Below are 23,346 nucleotides of genomic sequence, written 5' to 3'. Positions count from 1 at the left end.
AAGGGGTCCACAAATGGTCAAGCTGGGGAATGGCGGGTTCCCCTCTCATTTGGGGGTATCCACAAATGGGTGCAACCTTGAGTGGAAAGACAAGTTATGGTTCTGAGTTTGAGTGCCTCTAGAAGATCCAGGTGTATTTATGGACAGGAAGTTGGAAAGGCCCCAGAGGACAAGGTTGTGCAGTTCCTGTGTTCTGAGAGCAGCCAAGGCACCAGAAGCAGCATATGAGCCTAGGACAGTCTCGGAAGTCCTGATCTCGTGGAAGAGGCGAAGCAGCTGGTGGGCGCCCGCTCAGCACCCTGCGCAGCAATGCCACTGATGGGGTCGCAGCCACCCTGGGGCGCCGCGAGGAGCCCTCCTAACGCGAGCTCCGTGAGCGGGCCTCGCGTGCCACTGCCGGTTGAGCGCACGGCGTCCACCGGCTCAGCACCAGATGCTTCTTCCGCTTCCGGCCACGGTCCCTTGGGGCCTATTCCACTTCCGACGCGCGGGGCAGGGCGGGAGCTACGGGCGGCGAGCGAGCGGCGGGAGCAGCCCTCGCGAGGCGGGTGGGCTCTTGCTAGCCCAGCCGGCAGGCAAGCGGCCCATGCGGATGCGGCGGCCGTCGCCCCGAGGCCCCACGACGGCCCCGGGACGTGAAAGCGAAGCACGAGGCCCGAGAAAGCGAGGCCGTGGGCTCAGCGAGGCAGGAGGCTGCGGCCTTGAGACCAGGGGGCGCGAGGAGAGCAGGCAGAAGAGGAGAATGGTAGCCCGGGCTTCTGGGAGAGCAGAGGTGGAAAATGACCAAGCAGGAGAGGTTTCTAGGGCTGGGAAGGCCGGGAGGCGGCGAGGAGAGGGGCCACGGTGCTCTCTGGGCCCGTCTGACCGTCAGGACGTAGAAGCAGTGAAGGAGGCGGAGCTCCCCTTGCAGTCCGGAAGACACAGTAAGAAAGCTCTCCCATGTCACACCCTTTCTATCCTTTGTACCTAGGCCTGCTCCACCTCTGTTACTAGTCTTAAGTTTTCATCCACGTGGTGTCTTCTCATGCACATGGTTGACCAATAGGGGTGGTGGGAAAGTGTTTTTTGTTTTTTGTTCTTTCTTAAAAGGTATTTGCCCATTTAGGAGCCCTTGATTAGAATTACTATAGAAGGAATTCCTACTAGTGATCCATTTTTGGCTAGTGTGAAATGATAAAAGTTTTTCAACTGCCTTAGAATTCATACAGGTTTATATGTAAATCCTTAACAGAAATTAGGTCTTTCATTTTTTAAGTGTATATTTCCATATACTATTCATGGAAATAAAAATAAAAATGGATGGCTTCACAATTTTTTATGTAAAGTTTTATTGCTCATTCCTCCTCCATTGTAAAATGTTTTCTGGTATGTTTTTTGTTGTTTTTGATCAGCCAAGGAAAAACGAAAAGTTACCGAAGCCTCAAGTGGTGATTCACAGCCAGGGATTGACCTGGTAAGAAAGGAATCATTAACCACTTCGGAATCTTTCCAAACAGTGGAATGCAGTGAATTTCAAAGTATGGCTTTATTGCAGTCTTTGGCTAAGGAAGGTTTGGTAGAAGGTATTAAAAGAAGAATTCAAATTAAAAAACATAAAAGTTTAGAAAGTCCACCTCTCAAAATAACAGAAAATGAGGCTGCACAAAATATTAAGGTTGAATTCCAAGATGAACTGTTCAAGAATACTTCAGAATATTCTTGTAACAGCTTGTCACCTGGAGTAGAAAATAATTTCATTTTAAAATTGCATGATTGCAATTGTTTTCCCCATTCCAAGGATTGTTATAGTGAAAATATCTTTGCACATAAACCTGATGGTGGATGTACACATGTAGCAGAAAATTCCTCAAAGAAAGAAAGCCTTAGGAATCCTGTAGAGAAAAGTGACACAAATAGTATTCATACACTCTCACAAACTGAAGAGAATTTAATGGGAGTAAATAACTTACTGCTTGAAGAAAGTGATTTATACCAAAGTAAAAATAATGGCTTACTATCCTGCTTTCAAAGTGAAAAGTATTTGTCAGAGGAGAGCAGTGGTGGAAGAAAACCCAGAAAAAAGATGAAGTTGTCTGATAAAGAACCAGTTATTGAGATGGATTTCTCTAATGTGTCTAACAGATCTGAGTTGGTATTGCAAGAAAACCAAATGAGTACAGATGGAAAAGAAACCGAGACATTAGAGGCAAACAAAAGTCCTTTAAAGGGATTTAATATACTCTCTCCTATGAATCATTTATTAAGTCTCCCAGAAACTGTAGGGAAAAAAACAAGTCCTGGACATCATGTAAATACTATGTTTCAGAAAACCCTTGAACCATTTTTGAATGAAACAAAGACTGCTTCAGAGTCCCTAGATTGTAAAAATTTGGAACCCAAAGAGTATTTTAAATCAATGACAAGCTCTATATTGAAATCACCTACTGATAACCATCATATTGAAAAGAGATCTTCAAGGGAAGATTTGAGAAATGAAGGTGAAGAATCAAAGGTAAGCTGTCGCAGAACAACACCAATGACTGGTAAAAGAATTTGGCCTTATTATTCATGTGCTAGAATATCTGCCCAGTGTTGGAAAAAGGCTTCCTTGCCAGACTCAAATTACTTATTTCCTGGATCTCAGGAAAATTTTGGGCAAGGTGATTTCCTTAAACATCAAACAAACCAAACTCACTTAACTGACTCCAAATTTTTCTTACAAAGTTTGACAGAAAACAACATTGAATCCTCGGCTAAAGAAAAACTGCATTCTAATTTAAATTGTTTGTCTTCAGTTTCTCCAGAACCTACTTTGGTTATAAAGGAATCTGTGATCAAGAATGATAAAAAGATAAAATCAGAGGAACTGAGCAGAAGTGAGTCCGAGGTAGTTTCTAATACAACTGAAGATAATCAGTTAACTAATGTGATTCAGAGCTTAACGGGAAATAAAAAAAGAGGGAATTTAACAAAACTTAATTTGACAGTGACTTCCCAGGATGGCCAGGAAGTAAATAACTCTGCAAACAAAACTATTCCTCGCAAAGCCTGCATTACTAAGCAAACACTTGTGGTTCCAGACTTGGTTAAAATATTGAACACAGGACGGCTGACTAATTTTAAAATTCCTTTACTTAAGAATAAGACAGAAAAAAAAATAAATGCCAAGTCATCAGAGAGAGCTTATAGTCCCCTAAAACTTCTTGACAGTTTATCTGACTCGGAGGTAAAACACAATAGGAATAAAAATGTGTCCACAGCAACTTCAGAACGTCAGTCTTTGAGGATACAAAATAGTGTGACTCCAGGGCAAGCTAGTGCTGACTCATTCTACAATAAGAATCCCTGTGGTATTTCTCCAAGCTTCACAAAGCAAGGTGTTGATGATAAACCATCCAATTATATCTCTGAACCAGGAAATATTGTTTCTAATAAGGAACCTGTTTCTTTCATGATTGAAAATAATACTTTTTCTTGCTGTCCTGGGTTTATAGAGGAAAGTTCATTCTGCTCTAAGGAACAAGAAGCATTTGAACCAATTTCCTCTGACGTTAGTGGTAGAAAAATGACTAAGAGCATTTCAGAAATCAAAGTGGAGTTTCCAGATATTCTTAAGGCATATGAAGATGATGTTCTCTTAATTGATGTAATTCAAGATGACCCAGACCTCTTTGGCATCTCCAACGAAGGGGAACTCTCATCTGCTTCAGAGATCCCTAAGATAAGCCAGGAGCCCAATGTTTCAGAAAAGCACCAATCAGCAGACTTGAAGCACATGGAACTTCCAGAAAAAAACGAATCGGGTGATCTGAGGTATGCATGTTCACATGTGCCTTTTGGTGCAGATTGTTGGGGGTTTCAGAAGCATACTGTGCTCTTGGGTGTCACTGATATATTCAGTGATCATGGAAGCTGTTATTTAACACAATTATTTAATAAATGTAATATATCACTGCTGACACCTGAAAATGTAATGTGCCAAACAAGAGTTCAAACAATCGATGGTATATATATCTTGGAAAATAAATATAGAACAGATCAGCTTTTAAAATCTAAAATGATGGGTTTATAAAGTGGCTTTTGAAATTGGTCTTTCAAACATCAGTTGAGTTTTTTTTTTTTTTTTTTTTTTTTTTTTTCCCCCCATCTGCAGTATTGGAGAGCTGGACCAATGGTGCTCTACCACTGAGCTATGTCCCCAGCCATTTTATTTATTTTGACACAGGGTCTCAGGAAGATGCCCATGCTGACCTCAAACTTGTAATCCTACCTTAGCCTCATGAGCAGCTGGGATTACAGGTGTGCCTTGCCAGGCTCATAGTCTTTATTATAAAGTATAGATAAATTTTAATCTTAATCAGATTACTTAAGATTGGTGCTGTATATTTTAATCTTCTCTGGCCTCCTTGTCAAATTAAAAAATTCATTTTTCAGAACAGATGCTGTGGAAATTATTTGAGGCAATTAGATCTTGAAAGTAGAATCAGATTTAATATTCGGAACAATTTTTTCATGGTTTTACTTTTAAAGCGATTGTTTTAAATTATCATTTTTGCCCCCAAATAGGACAAGTTTGCCTAGGGCAACTTGAATTAAGTCAAGTAGTAATTAACCTTCATGTTCAGGAACTTCAGTCTGGGGCCAACCAGAATAGATTATGTAATAGTTTAGTAAAATGATATGAAATTATAGTTCAAGCTTATTTGTACTTTTATAATACTTTATAATATTGGAATGTTAACATAGTCAAAAGGAAATATGAGAACTTTCCACTAAGATTTGGTCACACATGACTAAATTTATCATTTATAAATTTTTAGTTAGCTTGGAGTAATTATTGATGTTCTTAGTACTTGCAAGAGTTGTAGCTTGGAGCTGCTAAAAACAGACTTCTGGAAAGGAAATTGTCTACCATTGGACTGAAAATACAAGCCTACCTACCATTTTTGCCCAGACCTTGACTACCCTTAGACCATCTATCCCCAGCATGGATCCATACTCGCCAAATTATTTGTCTCAAGTAATCAAGCCCACTTTCTTATAATCTAACATAATCCCAGTTTATTCCTTGAGAGATTGGCTTTGTAGAATAGATTTGGTTTTACCAAACCAAATGAAAAAGTTACACCAGAAGTAAAGATCATTCTTTTTCTTGTGTATTGAGTCTCCTTGCCTCCAGTGGCCCTTTCCATCGAATATCAGTGTTCTAGTACAGATTTTTTTACCCTTAAAGAATTAATGTTTAATATCTACCATGTCAGATACATTACTTATTTAGGAGAACAATTCTGAGGTTGAAATTCACCCTATTTTTATAATTAAAATAAAATAACTTTCCAAAGGACACTACTTCTAAGTGTCTGAGCTGTATCACTCTACAAACTGCCATAGAACAATACTTTACTTTTGATCCCTTTTCTTTTCCTCCTCTCCAAAATAGTACATGGGATAATGTAAAGAAGCATTATTCTGACTTTTTTTTTCTCATTCAGGCCACATAAACCGTACTTTTTGTCTTTGCTGAAAAAACAGTAGTATACTAAATAAAAGCTTGTTTATGTAATCAGGAGACCTATCGCTGCACAGCATGTCATCAAGCCAGGGAACCTCTGGTCCAATAAATTGAATATGTAACATTTCTCTATGGTCACTGCTTTCTGCAGAATATTCTAATATTTGCTGCCATCCTATTTAGAAACAGAATATATGCATGTATGAATAGATGAATCCTGACCACAGTTGGCTAGTTAGCATCTCAAAAAGAGGCAATGACCTTCTTAGGTTTCCCCCCCACCCCTGCATTAGTTTTCAAAATCTTTCTTCTAGTAATCATTCTAACAGTCATCTTCAAACCTGTTTATCAGTTATCCAGAGTAATTATATATTTTATATTACAATCTAGTACATACTTAAAAATATGTGAAACAGTGTTTACAAAAACTATTTTCCTCAGTACAAGTGATGTGATTTCAAGTTTTGTATTTGTTTCATTTACGTAAAAATCTGGAATTTACCCAACTTGAATAATGCTGTGGTAGAGGATAAACATGTAATCTGTAGAGATCTTCGAAGTCCATTTAAGCCTCATTCCGTTTTTTGGCTTGGTTGGTTTTTTTGGTTTTTGTTTTTGTTTTTTGTTTTTGTGTGTTTGGTTTTGTTTTTATAACTTTATTTTAGTTTTGTATGTGGTGCTGAAGATCAAACCCAGGGCCTCATGTGTGCTAGGCAAGTGCTCTACCACTGAGCCACGATTTCAGCCCTCATTCCTCTTTTTATTTTATTTAATTAATTAATTTTTTTTTATCGTAAACAGATGGGTGGCAAGAATGGAAGAAGGAAGGACTGTCATTCCTCTTTTTGTTTTGCTCAGGTCTTCTCTTCCTTCTCTTATTTCTGTACTCTCATCCAAGCCTGTTTTCTTTCCTTTTCTGCTTCTAGTCTTTATTCATTTTCCCATTCCATCAGTACAGAACTTTCACTCCACTGATGCAGAAGTGCAAAATATTTCTGCAGATTACAATTTTGCTCACTTTGTAAATTTAGATGAATTTAACTATTCGTATCTCAAATTCAAAACAAAACTACTAAAGAGTGAACTAAAGAGTGTCATATGCAACTTTTATCTTTGGTATAACTTAGCTATATAGGTAAACAGTTTCTCAAAGTATGCTAACAATATTATAAATAGTATCTTAATACAAAATTAAAGCAGTATACTTGCTATACCTACTTATGAATAGAACTTTTGGGATAATTGGAAGCTACTGAAGCATCCCTTAGTTCTCTTTTAGAGTCACATAATTTTTTTCATTATGTTACTCTAATATCTCCTCTCCATTCTCACTGCTACTTTATTAATTATCTTTAGATGATTGTAATCTCCTAATCTTTGTGAACTGTCTTAATATATGATCTGCCATAGTGATATTCTGAAATAGATTTGTTTGGAATGCCTCAACTGTCTTTGAGCCACCTGAAGATACTCTGAATTGTTTGGCATTTTTTAAATTTTTTTTTAAAGACTCTTTGGATCTGCATATTCCGTCTTTGGCTATGATATTGGAGAGAAGGAAGAGGGTGAGAGGCTTATGAGAAAGATGGCAAGCAGCTCACTGTTTCTACAATATGCCATATACTTACCTATTTTGATTCTTTTGCATGTTTATTTGAAAATCTTTTTCCCCCTTCAGTTAGCCATCAGATCACATCAAAGATATTGTTCCAGGGCTTTGTTCCAATTATTATGTCTGCTTGTATGTGAACCTCCCTCAGTATGAGGAGTTGCTAGAAAGGAAAGGGGCATCTTCATTTGCATCTCCCTCTTGTCTGTTTGTATGCAAGGAATATGTGAGATGCTGCCTTTATAGAAAGTACAGTACAGATACAGAGGGTCTTGCCCTCACAGGGCTTTTAGTCTGTCAAGGGAGGCAAACAATTAAGTATTATAAAATATAGAAGTGCAAGATCTCAAAGCCTTCTCAGTGAAAGTGTAGACACTCTGTTATGAAGGGCTTTAAAAGTAAAATGATTATAAAATACATCTTAATCTCAACTTTTGAGAGGCAAATGGGGAGCTATTAGTATGCCAGGACTACAGGTGTGAACATACCAACCTAGGCAAACTAGAATTTTGAACTTGAAGCATATAACAATTCACTGAAGGACTAAAGAGAAGTTGATCATTTTACACTTAAAAAATCCATCATAACCTTGGTGTCAAGAATAATTGTCAAGGAACTATTGTAATAATTAGACCAAAAGTACATGGTAACTTCAAACAAGTACAAATGGATGAGAGAGGTTTAGAAAATGAAGACTGAATCAGGTAGTGGAGAGGGAGAAGAGGAGATAGATGATACCTGGTTTCTCTCAGAAGGGCCTTAACTTTTCTGATGCAGAGGGGCAGGATTGAGGCGATCTGATTTAGAGATTTTGAGTTGGAGGCCTTTGTGATGCTTAAATGAAATCATTCTAGTAGACATCTCGATGGAAGTCATTAGAGGCCTAAGTTGAGGAAAGAGATTTTTATATATAGTGTTTTGTTTGTATTTTCCCATCCTTTAAACTGTACTTCTGATTCAAGGGTTTATGTTGGGGAGAGAGAACATTTTCCAAAGACTTCAAAGAAAAATGAATGCACAATGTTTTTAGTTTTTCTTTCTTGGCTAAGAATCCTGAACCAGTGAGCCGTTTAGAGCTACAGGTAATACTTAACTAAAACTCATTTATGAAATGAACAAATTATAGATATTCATATTTTATTTGTATTTTCATTAATGTAAGTTTGTCTTTTTAAAAAAAATATTTACTAGTCTTCTGTATTTCAATGACTCCTATATATGTAGTTTTCATTTGTTAAGGCCATTAAATGTGAAAATAGTTACCCTGTGGGTAGGTGTTAGTCTCATTTTATAGATATCTTTAGACTTGAAAGAAGTTTAGTACTTTGGGCACAGTTTAGACAGAAGTGACAGAACAGTATTTGAACCCAGGTTGGTCTATGATTTCCATAGCCTTTCTTCTAGGTTGCAAGTTGCCTTTAAGAGATGACAGCAGCAAGAATTCAAACTGCTCTCAAACCATCTTCCTTTTATGCTAGTAATATGACATACATATATGTGTTTGAGAGTAGAAGTTGAGCACTCCTTTATGGATGTAATACTTTAAAATTTTTAAAATTCTTTGTCTTGTCTGGTTCTTAGTGATACAGTGGGACTGGCAGCACTTCCTAACGATTGAGGTATATGTGGGTAAAGAGCCAAGTGAGTAATTTGTGCAAATGTGCTGGGTCCTGAATACCAGTATATTATTCTGTCCTGAGAACTTGATTGTGTTCACCAACTGCTAAAGCTAGTATTATGTAGTTTTTAGAGAAGTGGATAGTTCTGCTTAGAATGTTACAATGTTTAAGCTCTGTTTGCTTATAATAGAGAACTGCCTGTACTGGACCCTGGAATAACAAAGTTGGAGATCTCTTCTTCCCTGACAGCAGGTAAAATTTGCTTCCTCTCCCACAAAATAAGCTATATTGAAGTGTCTATATCTCCATTCAGGCCGAATCAAAATGAATTATTTAGAAAAGGAAGCTTTTCATTTTAGAATGTGCTAATCTTATGTTTTATAGTTCATCAGTTTCTCAGTTTTGAATTGACTAGTGGCAGACTAAATTTGGAGATTTGATTTACTATATAATCTAGTTATGCTTTATCTCCAAAAGATAATTTAGCTCAGCAATTTTGTAGTCTTTTTTTTAATTGAAGTATATATTTCAGGTTTATTACATTGTAAATCTGTCATTAAAAATTCATAATTAACACCTAATCATAAATTTAAATAGCTGAATCTTTGCAGACTTATAACAATGCAAGAGTTAATTCTACTTTGACTTTCAAGTTTCAAATATTTGTGAATAGGTGGACATAATTAGAAGATTGTTAAATATCTTACTATTGATGCTTTTTGTAACATGCTCTAGTTATTTTGGTAAAAGGAGGGAATTATGTAATTGGCTGAAAACTATACTTAATATTTGTCATGTTAGATCTTAAGAGCCTCTAAATTGTCATTTTCTAGAACATTGTTTGAACAACTTGAAGTTTCTATAGTTGAATACTGTTTCTTTTCAGCAAATAAGATAGAACATGATTCCAAAGGTGAAATCATTTCCTTAGAAGTTACTAATGAGACCACTGAAAACGAAAAACTGGAAGACCTCAGTGAACAAATAAGAGGTTCAGACTTGGATGAAAAGGTACTAGGGAGTCTTTTGCATGTTCTTATTTCTTGGTCTTAATATGAATTTCTGCATTATTTAACAATGCTATCAGGTGACAAGTGTAACTACTTTTGAATAAAAGAATCTCATCATTCTGGCCGTGGAATATATTCTTAAAGCTTTCTGTAAGCATAGCATAGACAAAATTTCTATTATCTGAGAAAAACGATGTCCCATTTAATTACATATTAAGCATTTTAGTCTTCTAAAGTTCATCATAAACATAATGTCTTAGTGAATATTATGTATTTTCCTACCTTGTTAAACACGAACTACTGAATATTGAAATTTTTCTTGAAATTGTTGAATATCATAGTATTTGAAGGCCATGAATGTTGTTCAACTACAGATATAGAAGGCCCAAGAATTGGAGCTGAACCTGTCTTAATGCCATATCACTGATGTATGAAAATTTTGGTATCAAGTTTTCAAATTTTCTGCCAGAAAATCCATAATTATTTAAGGCTCTTTCATAATTTAATTGACTCCTAAACAACTGTTTCATATTTTTTTCTTTCCGCTTAAACTTTTATTTCATCCTCACTACTAATAACCTTGTTTCCTACTTCACCAAGAAAACAAATAATTGGAAAAGAATATCCTAAGTTCCTACTAGTACATTAAATTGCCTACCTGCATCTGCTCCTAAATGCTAGCTTTTGTTAATGGATGAACTAGCCAATTACAGTTCCCTCTACCTCCATTAGATTCCATCTCTTCCCTATCCTAAAATACTACTGCAGATTCTCCCTTCACTTCTGAATCATTCTCAACATATAAACATGGTTTTCTCCCATCTTTTAATAAAATGAAACTAAACAACACCCCTTTTAATGGTCCATTGACCTTTTTAGCAGTCTCAGAAAGCTCCTCTATGCCCATTATCTGTTTCTGTCCGCCAGTTTCTTAAAAGGAGAACTTGGCAAACATATTTACCCTCATACCTCCTCCAGGACTACCCTTCTTAAACTCTCCAGTGATATCCTTGTTTCTGAATCCAGTGGGCATTTCTCAGTCTTACTCTTAGCCTAATACCAGTTTGACACAGTTGACTACTTCATTGAATCCTTTTTCACATCGTTTCCAGAATAAATAGCACTTGCCCAGTTTGCTCTCTACATTGTCTGCCACTTGTAACATACTTATCCAGTTTGCTCTCTGTCATTTCTCAGTTAGCTTTGCTGGTTACTGATGATCTCCCTGACCTCTGTTTATGTTGGAGTGACTTGGAGCCCAAACCATAAATCTGTTCTTTGTTTCTATCTAGATTTACTTCCTAAGTGGTCTCATACATTTTTATTGCATTAAATGCTATCTATGTGCTAAGACTCTTAAATTTATAGCACAAACTTCTAAACTACAGACCTCTGTTGCCTCTTTGGTTTTACCACTTAGATATCCAGTTAGTCATTTTAACCTTAACATCAAAAATGGAACTTGGGCTATATATCCCCGATCCTCCACAAACTGAGTTCTCCTATAACATCCTTCTTTGTTTATTGTATCTCCATTCTTTTTAATTGCCCAGGTCCCAAACCCTGGATATCCTTACTTTCTTTAGTTCTCACTCCATATCCAGACTATAATGAAATCCTGCTGGCTTTACAGTCACACACTGTCTAGAAACAGTCCACTTTTTCTTACTCTTTCGACACTAGATAGGTCCAGATCACTTTCTTCTCTTGCCTAAATTATTGCAGTAGATTCCTAATAGATCTCCTGCTTCTAATCTTGCCCTTTTGGTAGTTTATTCTCGATATAACATGTTTGACCATTGCATTCTTGTGCTTTAAACTCTCCAAAGGCTTCTAATGCCATTCATAGTCAAAACCAAAATCCTTTCCATGACTTACAAGGCCCTGTATCTATACTCTGAACTTCTTTATGACCTCGTCACTTCTCCAGTTTTTCTCTCCTTTTCCATTGAGCTTTGGGCTCCATTATCCCCCTTGTTGTTCTTGAAACATAGCAGGCTTTCTACTTCAAGGCCTTTCTCCTTGCCATTTAATATGCCTGGCATGCTCTGCCCCAGAAAACAGTATAGCTGACTTATTTCTTTCAGGTCTTTACTCATACTTCCTAGCCTTAAGGAGACCTTCCCTAGCCATCTGACCTAAAATTCCAATTTGCTCCCCTCTCCCATTTCATATCTCCCTTTCTTGCATTTATCATGAAGTATTCCTTATCCAAAAGGCTCAGGACCAGAAATGTTTTCAGATTGGAGTTTTTTCTGATAGTTAGAACATTTTCATAGATTCTACCAGTTGAGTATGCCTAATTCAGAAATCCAAAATCTGAAATTCAGTAAACTCAAAGTTGTGGGTTTTGTTTTTGTTTTTAGTATCACATGGGTAACTCAAAAAATTTTAAATTTTAGAGCATTTTGAATTTCAGATTTTCAGATCAGGTATGACCAACCTATATACATTTATGTATTTGTCACCTCTTGCCAGAATAAAACTAAACGAAGACAAAGATTTTTGTCCATTTAATTTACTACTAAATCTCTAGCTCTTAGGGCAGTGGTTCATTAATGACAACTAATTGTTGAATGAATAGGCAGTAATGAACTTCATTTTAAAATCTTTAGGTGCTAGAAATATGTAACAAGAAAGAAAACTCAAAGCAGTTGCTTAATAATTTGATAATAGACAGTGTATATTGAACTTACATGTCTGCTGACATTGCCAAACAGCTAGCATTCATTATCAGATTTTTATCCTTATAATGAAATACTGTTTGGGAATCTCCAAGACTACCCTTGGGTACAATGATGTGCCAGAACTTAGAGGTCAACAAATCTGTCAGATTCATGGTAACAGTGTAATACAGCAAAAGAATACATATTATATCAGCAAAGTGGGGAGGCATATAAGGCAGCGTCCAGGAGATGCTAGGCACAAGCTTGTAGTTGTCCTCTCCCTATGGAGTAATATAAAGTGTGTACTTCTCCCAAAGACTACATGTGGAGTATTGCCAGTCAGAGGTGCTCACTTGGGCCTTAGTCTTGGAGTTTCTGTTGGTCATCATAAGGACATGACTGACCTGTCAGTGCTAAGTTCCACCAGAGGTCTCAGGATCCAAGCTCCCTATAATAAATCACATTGTTAGCACAGACTATCTGGCATGGCCCCAAACCTCCAAATAGAGATACACTTACCAGGTAAGACATTCCAAGGACTTTGAAAGTTACTTCTCAGAAGCAGGTCTAAGGGCCAAACCTTTTACATGAGGGGGTATGAATAAACCAGATGTGCTATGTGAATCCTTCATTGTACATGCGATATAAAATATGATTTCCTTTTATGAATGACATAGGTTATACCTAGCCAACCCTTCCTAGCTGTAAAACATTAGAGTATTATTTATTACACTGATTCTTTTTTTTTTTTTTTTTTTAAAGAACCAGTTTTTGGTTTTACTCATTTTCCCTTTTGCCTTCTCTGTTTCATTAATTCATGCTCCTTAATTTTTTTCTGCTTATTTTGGGCTAAATTGTTTTTTTTGTGGTTTGTTAAAACTGCAGCAGAGGTCATTGATTTGAAACACTTTTCTAAGTGAGGCACTTAGCACTATAAATTAGCTATGAATTTATTCACAAGTACTGCTTTCAGCATACCACTTTAAAAAAAAAAAAACTGTAGATTCACATGCAGTAAGAAACAAATCTCATGAACCTTTTACCTAGCTTTTTCTCAGTGGTCATATTGCAAAACTGTACTACAATATGAAACTAGAATATGGACAGTAATAAGATGCAGAACATTTCTGTTGGCCAAAAGGGGATCCCTTGTATTGCCCTTTTTTAGCCACACCAATTTCCTTCCCTCCTGCCCCCCCCAACCCCTTGACAATCACTAATCTGTTCTCCATTTCTACAACTATTTCTAGAATGCTGTATAGATGGAATCATTCAGCATGTAACATCCTCAATTTTTTTTACCCAGGGGATTATACATTCAGGATATTGCATGCATCAGTAGTTTATCTTACTACTTAGTACTATTCCATGATATAGGTGTACCACTTTGAGCTCTTTTATTCACTGAAGGACATCTAGGTTGTAGCTAGTTTGGGTCTATTCCAAATGAAGTTGCTATCTATAAATATTCATGTGCAGGTTTTGGTACATACTTAAAAGTTTTCATTTCTTTGGGCTAAATGGGCTTTATTTGCTCTATGGTAGTTGCACGCTTAGGTCTTAACTTGAGTGAATTCAACTTCTGTTACTGCCTGTGGTTTGAGAGGCATTTTGAAATATTCAGTTCTTTTAGTCTTAGCTGGATGTTTGGAGTCTACATAGCTACAATTTGGGGACCAACCAGATTGGATCTGTTTATAATTAGATTTGGGGGCTTCATCTTTCAGGCTCTCTCCTTTTCAGGATTTCCATCATTGCTTTTCAGTTTGTACCTTTGCCCTTAATTCTGTCTTCTGATGTATTGTTTTTCATGCCAGTATGGCAAACTCTTAGTCTCCTGAAATGGTTCCTTCCAATTAGGGCCTGTCTTTGAGAATGCAGCCATAAAAACAAGATACTTATCCAGTACCCTTCTCTTTGAGTATAAACTTCCCTCCAGATTCTACTTGCTTTTCATCTTTCCAGGGCTTTCAGGTATAGGTTTTAAGATTTTCTCCATATTTCAGTTTTCTGTAGATCGGTTAATCCAGTAAAGATACTCTGCTATCTCTGTCTGTCTGTGGTACATTCTTCTAAATTTTCTGCATACGGTAACATATTTTTTTCTTTTACTAATATAAAATGTATAAAAATGTACATTGAAAGTACATCCTTTCAATGTAATAATGCCATCCATGTTTTCCTTATTGTATTATTATCTACTACATTGATATACTTTAAGAAGTCCACTATTGATGGACATTTGGTTTGTTTACTTTTTTCTATTGAATATATTATACATCCTTCAGCAGAAGGAATTCTGCATATGTGTAAGCATTTTATTTTATTATTTTATTTTAATTTTTTTTTTTTTTTTTTTTTTTTTTTTTTTTTTTTTTTTTTTTTTGCAGTGCTGGGGATCGAACCCAGGGCCCTGTGCTTGTAAGGCAAGCACTTTACCAACTGAGCTATCTCCCCAGCCTTGTGCAAACATTTTTAAATTAATTGCTAGAATTGTCAAATTGCCTTACAAAGAGATAGTATTAACTTTAAACAATATTGAATGCCATTTTTCTCCCTATATCCTCACCACCGTTTGTATTGATTGGTTGACTTGAAGTACAGGGGATTGAACCCAGCACCTCAAATGCTGAGCTGTATCCACAGACCTTTTTATTTTAAAACAGTCTTGCTAGGTTGCTTAGACTTCCCTCAAATTGGCGATCCTCCTACGATTGCCTTGGTGATTGCTTCCCAAGTAGCTGAAATTATAGGTGTGCACCAAATTGCAGGCTTCACAACTCATTGACTTTTGTGTGATTTTGGTTTTTGTCCATCTGCTTGATTTTTACAAGTGGCTTTGTTTTAGTTCTAATTTGAATTTCTCTTATGAGTCTAGTTAAGCATCTTTTATCATGTTTAAAAGCCATGTTACCTTTTTTCTTGTGAACTTCCTGCTTATGTTCCTTTGCCAGCTTTTTTTTCTGGGATTTCAATCTTATTTGTAGGAATTTTTCATGTGTTGAATTCTTTTATATAGTATTTTGATCCAGGAATGTTTATCTTTTCATTTGTTTTTCTGTTTGTTTTTAATTTTGGTAGTGCTGGGGATCAAACCCAGGGCCTTATGCATGCTAAACAAGTGCTCTAAGCTATACTGTTGGCCCCTAGCATGTATAGCTTTATTGTAATTAGAAATCATGTTTTCAAAAAAACTACTGAAAATATTTTAAGTATAACTGTTGAAAATGCATTCAAAGCCAGGAGTGGTAGCTCATGCCTGTAATCCCAGCAACTGGGGAGACTAAGACAGGCAGATCTTTAAGTCCAAGGACAGCCGCATCAACAGAGTGAGACCCAAAGTAACTTAGTAGGACTACCTCATAAAAAGCACCCTTGGATTTAATCCTTGGTATCACCAAAAATTTTTAAAGCCTTTAAATATTGCTAATGAAAAATTGTTTATAAATGCTACCTGCAAACAGAAATCACTCAACTTAATTTTTTTAATAAAACACAACCTTCACTGTTGATAATAACTTGAAATAATGGTATATATATTTACACAGTAGCAAAAGCTGGAAAATGTGTTAATTTACATTAATTTTTCTTTTTAGTAGTAGAAATCAAGTGAATATTCAGTAATTCTGTAGAATTGCTTTTCATTGTTGGCCATTATATGTTTAACACAATACATTCTAATCTGGTAAACTTCATAGTTTAATATGTAATGTAAAGATACTTCTTGTCTACAATCTCTTCACAGTGTAGAGTTTCAGATAAGGCGACTAGTAGAGAAGAAAAAGGAAATATTTATGAAGTTTGTAAAAGGTCTGTAACATAATTTCTAATAACTTTAAAATAGTCACCCACCTAATTGAAATTTGAGTATTTTCATTCTGTTATATATATACTTGAGCAACTGTGCCATAAGCCATATGTGGGTATGATTTAATTAATGTGTCAAATGTACCCAGATGTAAAGGATATTATAAGTTGCTTTTGGGTCAGTAAGTTGTTTTGAGCCATTAAAATATTTTTGAGAAAAGCAGTGGTAAGATAAAAGGATGTGTATATGATTTTCATGAAGTTAAGAATGGCTGAAATCAAAATAACACTGTATTTTGCAAATATTTTATGTGGGTGCAGTGATTAATACTGAGAGTTAAAAGCATACTAACTGGAACATGTAAAACTACCAAGTTTAGAGTTGGAGGACCCCTTAGAAATCATCTGATCCATCCTCCACCCTCATTTTGCTGCTGAGGCAAGGCACTTCCAGGTCAGGAGATGAATATAATCAAGACCTTTTATGTTCAGGCAGTGGTTTTCAAAGTGATTCTTGGCACAACAGTATCTTGTGGGAACTTGTCAGAAATGGAATTATTGGGTCCCACCCCAGATAATAAATCAGAAAGTCTGAGGACGGGCCCATCAATCTGTGATGGGAGCTCATCCTGATGTGTGTGCAAGTTTGAGAACTACTGTGTTAAGGGCAAGTATAGGTGGTAATTAGATTGGCATTGAAGTCCAACATGGTTCATGACCATTTGGAAATTTTAAAAGTAACAAGGTTGTTTTCCTAATGAAAGAATTTTGTTTACAAACTAGTAGTATTGTAGTGTGTAAAGAGTTATCATGAATTTGGCTGTACCATAATTCAGCAGTGTGAGTAACATAGGGCAAATTAGTACATCACACTGGACTTTAGTCACCCAATCAAAAAAGAGGATTTTCTAGATAATCTCTTCCATCTATAAAGTTTCATAATTTGTCACTACTTTTGTTTTATTTGGGATGGGGAATGTTGACTAACTTACTGACATCCCAAGTTCCAGAGAGAAATGAGTAGCACTCTACCAACCAAGCTATCTCCCCAGCCCAGAAATGAGTTTCTTTATTTTGTGAAAATTTTAAACTCCATCAATGCTACTAAATTTCAACCAAGGATAAGCCCCACTTCTTACTGTTTTCACACCTTTGGCCCAGAAAATCCCTGCTGTAAAAGCTAATTATAATTGTTTTAAGGTTAAAATACTATAGTATCTGAATGTTGATGTCTTTCTCCTAAAAAGTAAATTAATTTGTGTGTACTAGTTCTCCTAGCCTAAGATATTTTGGTAGATAAATAACCTCCAGATTAATTTATTTATTTACATTCTTTACAGATTGCATTTTAAACTGCATTTAACTGTTTTAAAGTTGTTTTAAATTAGCAAACCTGGAACAATAACATTTTTAATGCCCTGTCTTCAGTGGAAGCCCTCAAAGATGTACCTATGCCTATTATACATACTTACCTTAAATAATTTAGAACAGTCCCCTTAAATAATTGAGTAGTTCATGGGGATACACTCCAAGACCCACAGTGGATGCCTGAAACTGCAGGTATTACCAAACCCTCTATGTAGCACACTTTTTCCTGTAGATACATACCTGTGATAAAGTTTAAATTTTAAACTAGGAATAGTAAGAGATTAGTAATAACTAATGATAGGATAATTATAGCAATATATTATAATAAAAATTACATGACTGAGTACAACTACTGGACTGTAATCACCCTTATGATATGAGATTACAGAATAAAATGTGAATGATAGGCTTTGTGATATAGCATTAAGTTATCATGTAAGGGTTACTTGAATACAAGCAGTGCAATATTGCCATAGATCTTACACAGGATGTGTCTACTGAGTGACTAATGGGTGGGTAGCATATGCTCTGTGGACACAGGATGATTCATATCCTAGGCAAGACAAAAGGACAGGGCAAGATTTTGTCACACTTATGAACACTGTACAATTTAAAACGTGAATTTTTCTCTGGAATTTTCCATTTAATGTTTTTGAACCACAGTTGACCACAGGTAATCAAAACCATGGAGAGCAAAATCTTGAGTAAGGGAGGACTACTGCAGCTCATTTCATTGAATTATCAATAGAATAATTGGATGGACTTTCCTGGATTAAAGGGCTAGCCTAATTCCTCCTCAAACCTTTTATCTGACATGATAAAAAATATTTTGAGCCAGGCACAAAGTGATATGGTCCCAGTTAGGAGGCTGAAGTAAGAGCAACATAGCAAAACCCCCTCTCAAAAATTTTTTTCCTCTGGTTTTGACCATACCACCCTATTTCTACCCCACCTCAACAATTTAATAAGTATTGGTTTTCTGTTAGGTAAGGAACACCCTATTGAAAATATTGAAATATAACGTGTGTGTGTGTGTATATATGGCATAATATATAGCCTGTACATAGCACAAGGTTGTGTTATTATTTAGTGGGCTTTCATTATTTAAAAATTTAATTTCTGATTGTTTTTTCTGCTTATACAGCACAGATTCTAGAAAAGCAGAGATAATGACTGGTGACTGTCAATTAGCAGTACTGGCCCCCAAACCTCTGTGCTTATCATTGCCTCCTTTGAATCTGGGTAGTCAAGAAGACATAATACCGAAGCCCTGGGTGAATGGTAATACTTTTTAAATAAGATCGGGTTGGCTTTTTTTTTTTTTTTTTTTAATTTTTATTGTAAACAAATGGGATACTTTTCCACTGAAAACAAAGACATAAGGAGAAAAATAGAAACAAGTGTGGGATATGTTAAGATTAGAGGATTTATGTACCTTTTCATTTAATACTTTTGATAGGAAAGTTTCAGAAATAACTATGATAGTGGTACTTACAAGTACCACTTGTATTCAGAAAATACCTAAAGTATTCATGTTTTAATTGTTTTAGGATTTTTCTAGTGTCTTTTTTCCCTGATAATTAATACTGCTCTGAACAAAACAAGTTTCACTGAATAATGAATCTGGAAACTATAAAAATTTGTGTAGCATACACCTAACTCTGCTAGACTTTCCCAGTACTAACTTCACGCTGCCTGGTATTGGATGCTATAGCAGCAAACCTGCAGCAGTTATGTGTTTTATCTCAAAGTCTTTTAGTTTTCATAATACAAATTACAGCAAAACTATGCAGTAAAACTTCATCTTGTTCTAGATTATATCTGGATGCTACTAAAGTCAAAATTTTTTTTTAAATCTAAAGTTTTTTATTTTATCCTTAAAGAGTGTTTTAAAATGCCATTTTCCCCTTTAAAAGACCTCCACTATGGCATACGATGCCTGATGTATTGGTCATCTTGGGAACACCATAACAAAATATCAGATTGGTAGCTTAAACAATAGAAATGTATTTCCTATAGTTCTGGAGACTAGAAGTCAAGATCAAGGTTCCAGCAGGGTTTACTTTCTGGTGAGAACCTTCTTTCTGGCTTGCAGAAGGTTACCTTCTTGCTTAGATTATGTATCCTTCCCCAAGTGTGTACAGGGAGAGATAGTGAGAGCTCTTTGTTCTTATAAGGACCCCCACTCTTATAATATCTTCTAAGTCATAATGACTTAGCTTCTCTATAGAAGCAGTTAAGGTTAACTATCTCCAAATACAGTCACATGGGCTTTAGTATGAGTTTGGCATGAAGCCCAATTCAGCCCACAGCCCCTGGGTTTGAAGTATTCACCTTTAGAAAGATTTATAAAGGCTTTTAAACTTATCTGCAGCATTTAGTAAGCCTGAAACTCATCAGCATATAGTGAGCTTATAATTATAAATGTAGGTCTAGAAATGCTCAAGGGAACTCAAGATCTAAAATCATTCTGTATTTCTTAGTAACACACATGGCAGTACAGTCTATAATTGTGCATGAATATTCCAAAGTGAAGCTTTAAAACAGATAGCAATGATGATCTCCCCATTGTTATAAAGGGAATGCATAGTAACATTAGTGTATAATGTCACTTTAAATCATTTCTAGATTTTAGATTTCCAGGAAAACATTCTGTACTAAGGCTGCAGAATCCTGAAACTTGTGAAATATTTAAAAGAGAAAAAAATACAGGGGTAAGTTCTCCATTTTTAAACAATTTTCTAAGGTATAACCCATACTTTGAACCTGTCTGGTTTTGTTTTTGTTTTTGTTTTTTCCCCTGTTTTTTTTTTTTTTTTTTTTTTGTTGTTGTTTTTTGGCTTTTGTTGTTGTTTGATGCCAGGAATTGAACCAAGGGCACTGAACCACTGAGTCACATCCCCAGCCCTATTTTGTATTTTATTTAGATATATGGTCTCACTCAGTAGCTTAATGCTTCACTTTTTCTGAGACTGGCTTTGGACTTGCAATCCTCCTGTCCCAGCCTCTGAGCCACTGGGATTATAGGGGTGCACCACTGTGCCCAGCTCCCGTATCAGTTTTTGAGCAGTTCCAGACATAGGGTTTGAATGGGGATTAGTGGTAAAAGGTAGGAAGTAACTAGTGACTCAGGATATTCACATACAGTAAAAAAAAAAAAGATTGAAAACAGAAGAGGGGTAATGTCCAAAATCAAAAATACAGAATTAATGGTTCCCTGTGATAAAAGAGAGTTGGCAGTATAGAGCAATTATGGGGAAAATTGTATAGTACTTCAGCTGCATCATTTACCTTTTCTTATTAGAAAAGCTAGGGAGAATTGATTCTGATAAATGTATCCAAAATATGATGTATATTTTACAGGGCACAGTGGTGTACACGTGTAATCCCAGTGGCTCAGGAGGCTGAGGCAAGAGAATTGCAAGTTCAAAGCCAGCCTCAACTACTTAGTAAGGCCCTAAATAAGTTAGTGAGACCCTGTCTCAAAAAAAAAACGGCTGGGGATGTGGCTTAGTGGTTAGGTGCCCTGGATTCAATCCCTGGTACCTAGAAAAAGAAAAAAAAAATACAATGCATATTATAATAATTAACATTAACATTTTGTGAAATATGCAAGAGCACGAAAGGAGGGACAGCATAAGCTTTTAAGAACAGGTAATGTGTGTGGAGGCAGGAGTCAAGGGATAAATTTTGCTGTGAACCTAAAACACTCTGAAGTCTTTAAAAAAAAATGTGAGGTCAGTAATAACCTATTGGAATATTTTACACTGAGAAATTGATTAAAATTCAGATATCACTCTAAATTGGTGTTTCAGTGTTTTCAAGAATGTAAATTGTTTGGAATTCTGCTTTTTCCTTTGCAGATTAGCAAGCAGCTTTACCATGATGCTGTTTGGAGTATATAATATTTGTTCCAGGAATGGGGATTTAAGCTGAAGGGCAGCATGCATGAGGGCCTGTGTTAAACCCCCAACACCATAAAATGTGTTACTTCAAAAACTTTTTCACCTTATTTTACAGTTAATGCATAAATGGAATTTTTCTAATTTCCTAGGTGTTCCAGAAGCCCTTAGGGTTGATGATACCCCACAGATACTGCAGATTTCATTTCAATACATTACGTGGCTGTGAGAGATTACAATGCAAGTTTGCTCATGTGCCTGAGCAAGGGAATGAAAAGGTAAAGCATAAAGTCCTTGAAGTAGAAATTGTGTTACTAATCTCAGTCATATATTTTAGTTGAGATTTTCATTCTCTTCGGATAGCATAGGTGAGCTTTGCCCTTTTTTGTTTTTTATAGAAGTGAAATTTGATACATTCTTTTGTGTCTGATTTTATATACTATTTTAAACTTAAGAGATAGGGTCTTACTATGTTGCCCAGGTTGGTCCTGAACTCCTGGGCTCAAGCAATCCTCCTACCTCAGCTTCCCAAGTACCTTGGGCTTAAAAGTATACACTACCATGGCTGGATTGCCTCCTTTTGGCTTGAAAACTTTGAGATGCATCTATAGTGTTTTAGTAACATTGGGGTTTCTTTATCATTACCATATAATAATCAGTATTTCATTGTGTGAATATATCAAAATTTTGTGGATAAATATCAAGGTTGATGGGCATTTGGGTGATTTCTGGATATTATAGTAGTAATGTTGTGAGTATTCTGCATGCTTTTTGGTGAATATGTATACACATTCTGATAGGTTATGCTTAAAACTGAAACTGCTGGGTCATAGGGTCTGCATATGTTCCATCTTAGTAGATAACTGCTGAATAGGTTTCCGAAGTGGTTGTACCAAATTACTGTCACCAGCAACAAGAGTTCTGGTTGCATCATATCCTTTCTAGTTCTTAGTTTGATCAGCCTTTTAAGTTTTGCTCTTGTGGTGGGTAGATGACTTCTATGATCAATGAAGTGAGCCACTTTCAAAATGTTTTTGGATATTTGGGTATACTATTTGGAAGTACCCAAATATTTTGCCTATATCCTATGAAATTTGTCTCTTACCAGTCTGCAAGAACTCTGGATACAGGTTCTTTATCATATATATGTATTGCAGATATCGTGTACTTCATAAGTTGCCTTTTCATCTTTAAAATGAAACAATTTAATTTCTTTAGTCTAATTTGTCATTTTCTTTCATAGTGTTAACTTCTTGCATCCTGTCGAAGATATAGTTGCCAAGGTCATAAAGATGTGCACCTATGTTTTTTTTCCTTTAAAAGTTTGTTTTACCTTTTGAATTTATAGATTTTCTTTGATATGAGTTGAGATACACTTTTCCCATGTGCATTTTCAGATGACCTGGTACCAGTTATTAAAAAGACTGTACTTCTCCACTGCAGTGTCACCATGTCATAAATCAGCTGACAGTGTATGAATGGTTCTCTTTCTGGGAGCTTTTGTTCTAATAATCAGTCAATGTGTTTATCCTTACACCAGTAAATGGTTATTTTTTTACATACTAAATAAGGTCAAATACTAAATTTTTACATACTAAATAAGGTAATGAATTCAATGTACAATTCGAACTATGTTAACCAAACAGTACCTTCTTTATTCCAGTGCTTGAAGCTCATTTAAAAATTTTGAAGTAAGCTTATAGAATTTAAATTTTTGTAGTTCTTATGAAATATAAAAAGGTAATTCACATTTTTATGACTTTTACAGGTTTGCATGGATGTTTTTAGGAAATATATAAGTATCAATGAACTGTGTCTGCTACAACGGGCAGGTAGGAGTTGAATGATTAGAAATTTTTAAAATATTTTTTAGT

At 35.8% G+C, this 23,346-nt stretch overlaps 1 protein-coding gene across 1 annotated transcript in view; it reads left to right on the top strand.

The window, feature by feature from the left end:
* Positions 1–592: 592 nt before the first annotated feature.
* The window catches only part of TOPAZ1 (testis and ovary specific TOPAZ 1), a gene marked incomplete at its 5' end in the record, with an annotated part of 60,623 nt that continues 37,869 nt past the window's right edge, over positions 593–23,346 (top strand). Inside the window, 9 exons of the mRNA XM_079114793.1 lie at positions 593–923; positions 1,392–3,792; positions 8,910–8,971; positions 9,606–9,730; positions 16,141–16,205; positions 18,715–18,851; positions 20,199–20,284; positions 21,625–21,750; positions 23,241–23,304. Of these exons, the coding sequence (XP_078970919.1) occupies positions 593–923; positions 1,392–3,792; positions 8,910–8,971; positions 9,606–9,730; positions 16,141–16,205; positions 18,715–18,851; positions 20,199–20,284; positions 21,625–21,750; positions 23,241–23,304 (3,397 nt within the window). The remainder of the gene's footprint in view (positions 924–1,391; positions 3,793–8,909; positions 8,972–9,605; positions 9,731–16,140; positions 16,206–18,714; positions 18,852–20,198; positions 20,285–21,624; positions 21,751–23,240; positions 23,305–23,346) is intronic.

The sequence above is a fragment of the Sciurus vulgaris genome (genome assembly GCF_902686455.1).
Source record: "Sciurus vulgaris genome assembly, chromosome: 16".
NCBI lineage: Eukaryota > Metazoa > Chordata > Mammalia > Rodentia > Sciuridae > Sciurus > Sciurus vulgaris.
The sequence above is the reverse complement of the archived record's forward strand: the minus strand, read 5'-3'. Positions and strand labels throughout refer to the sequence as shown.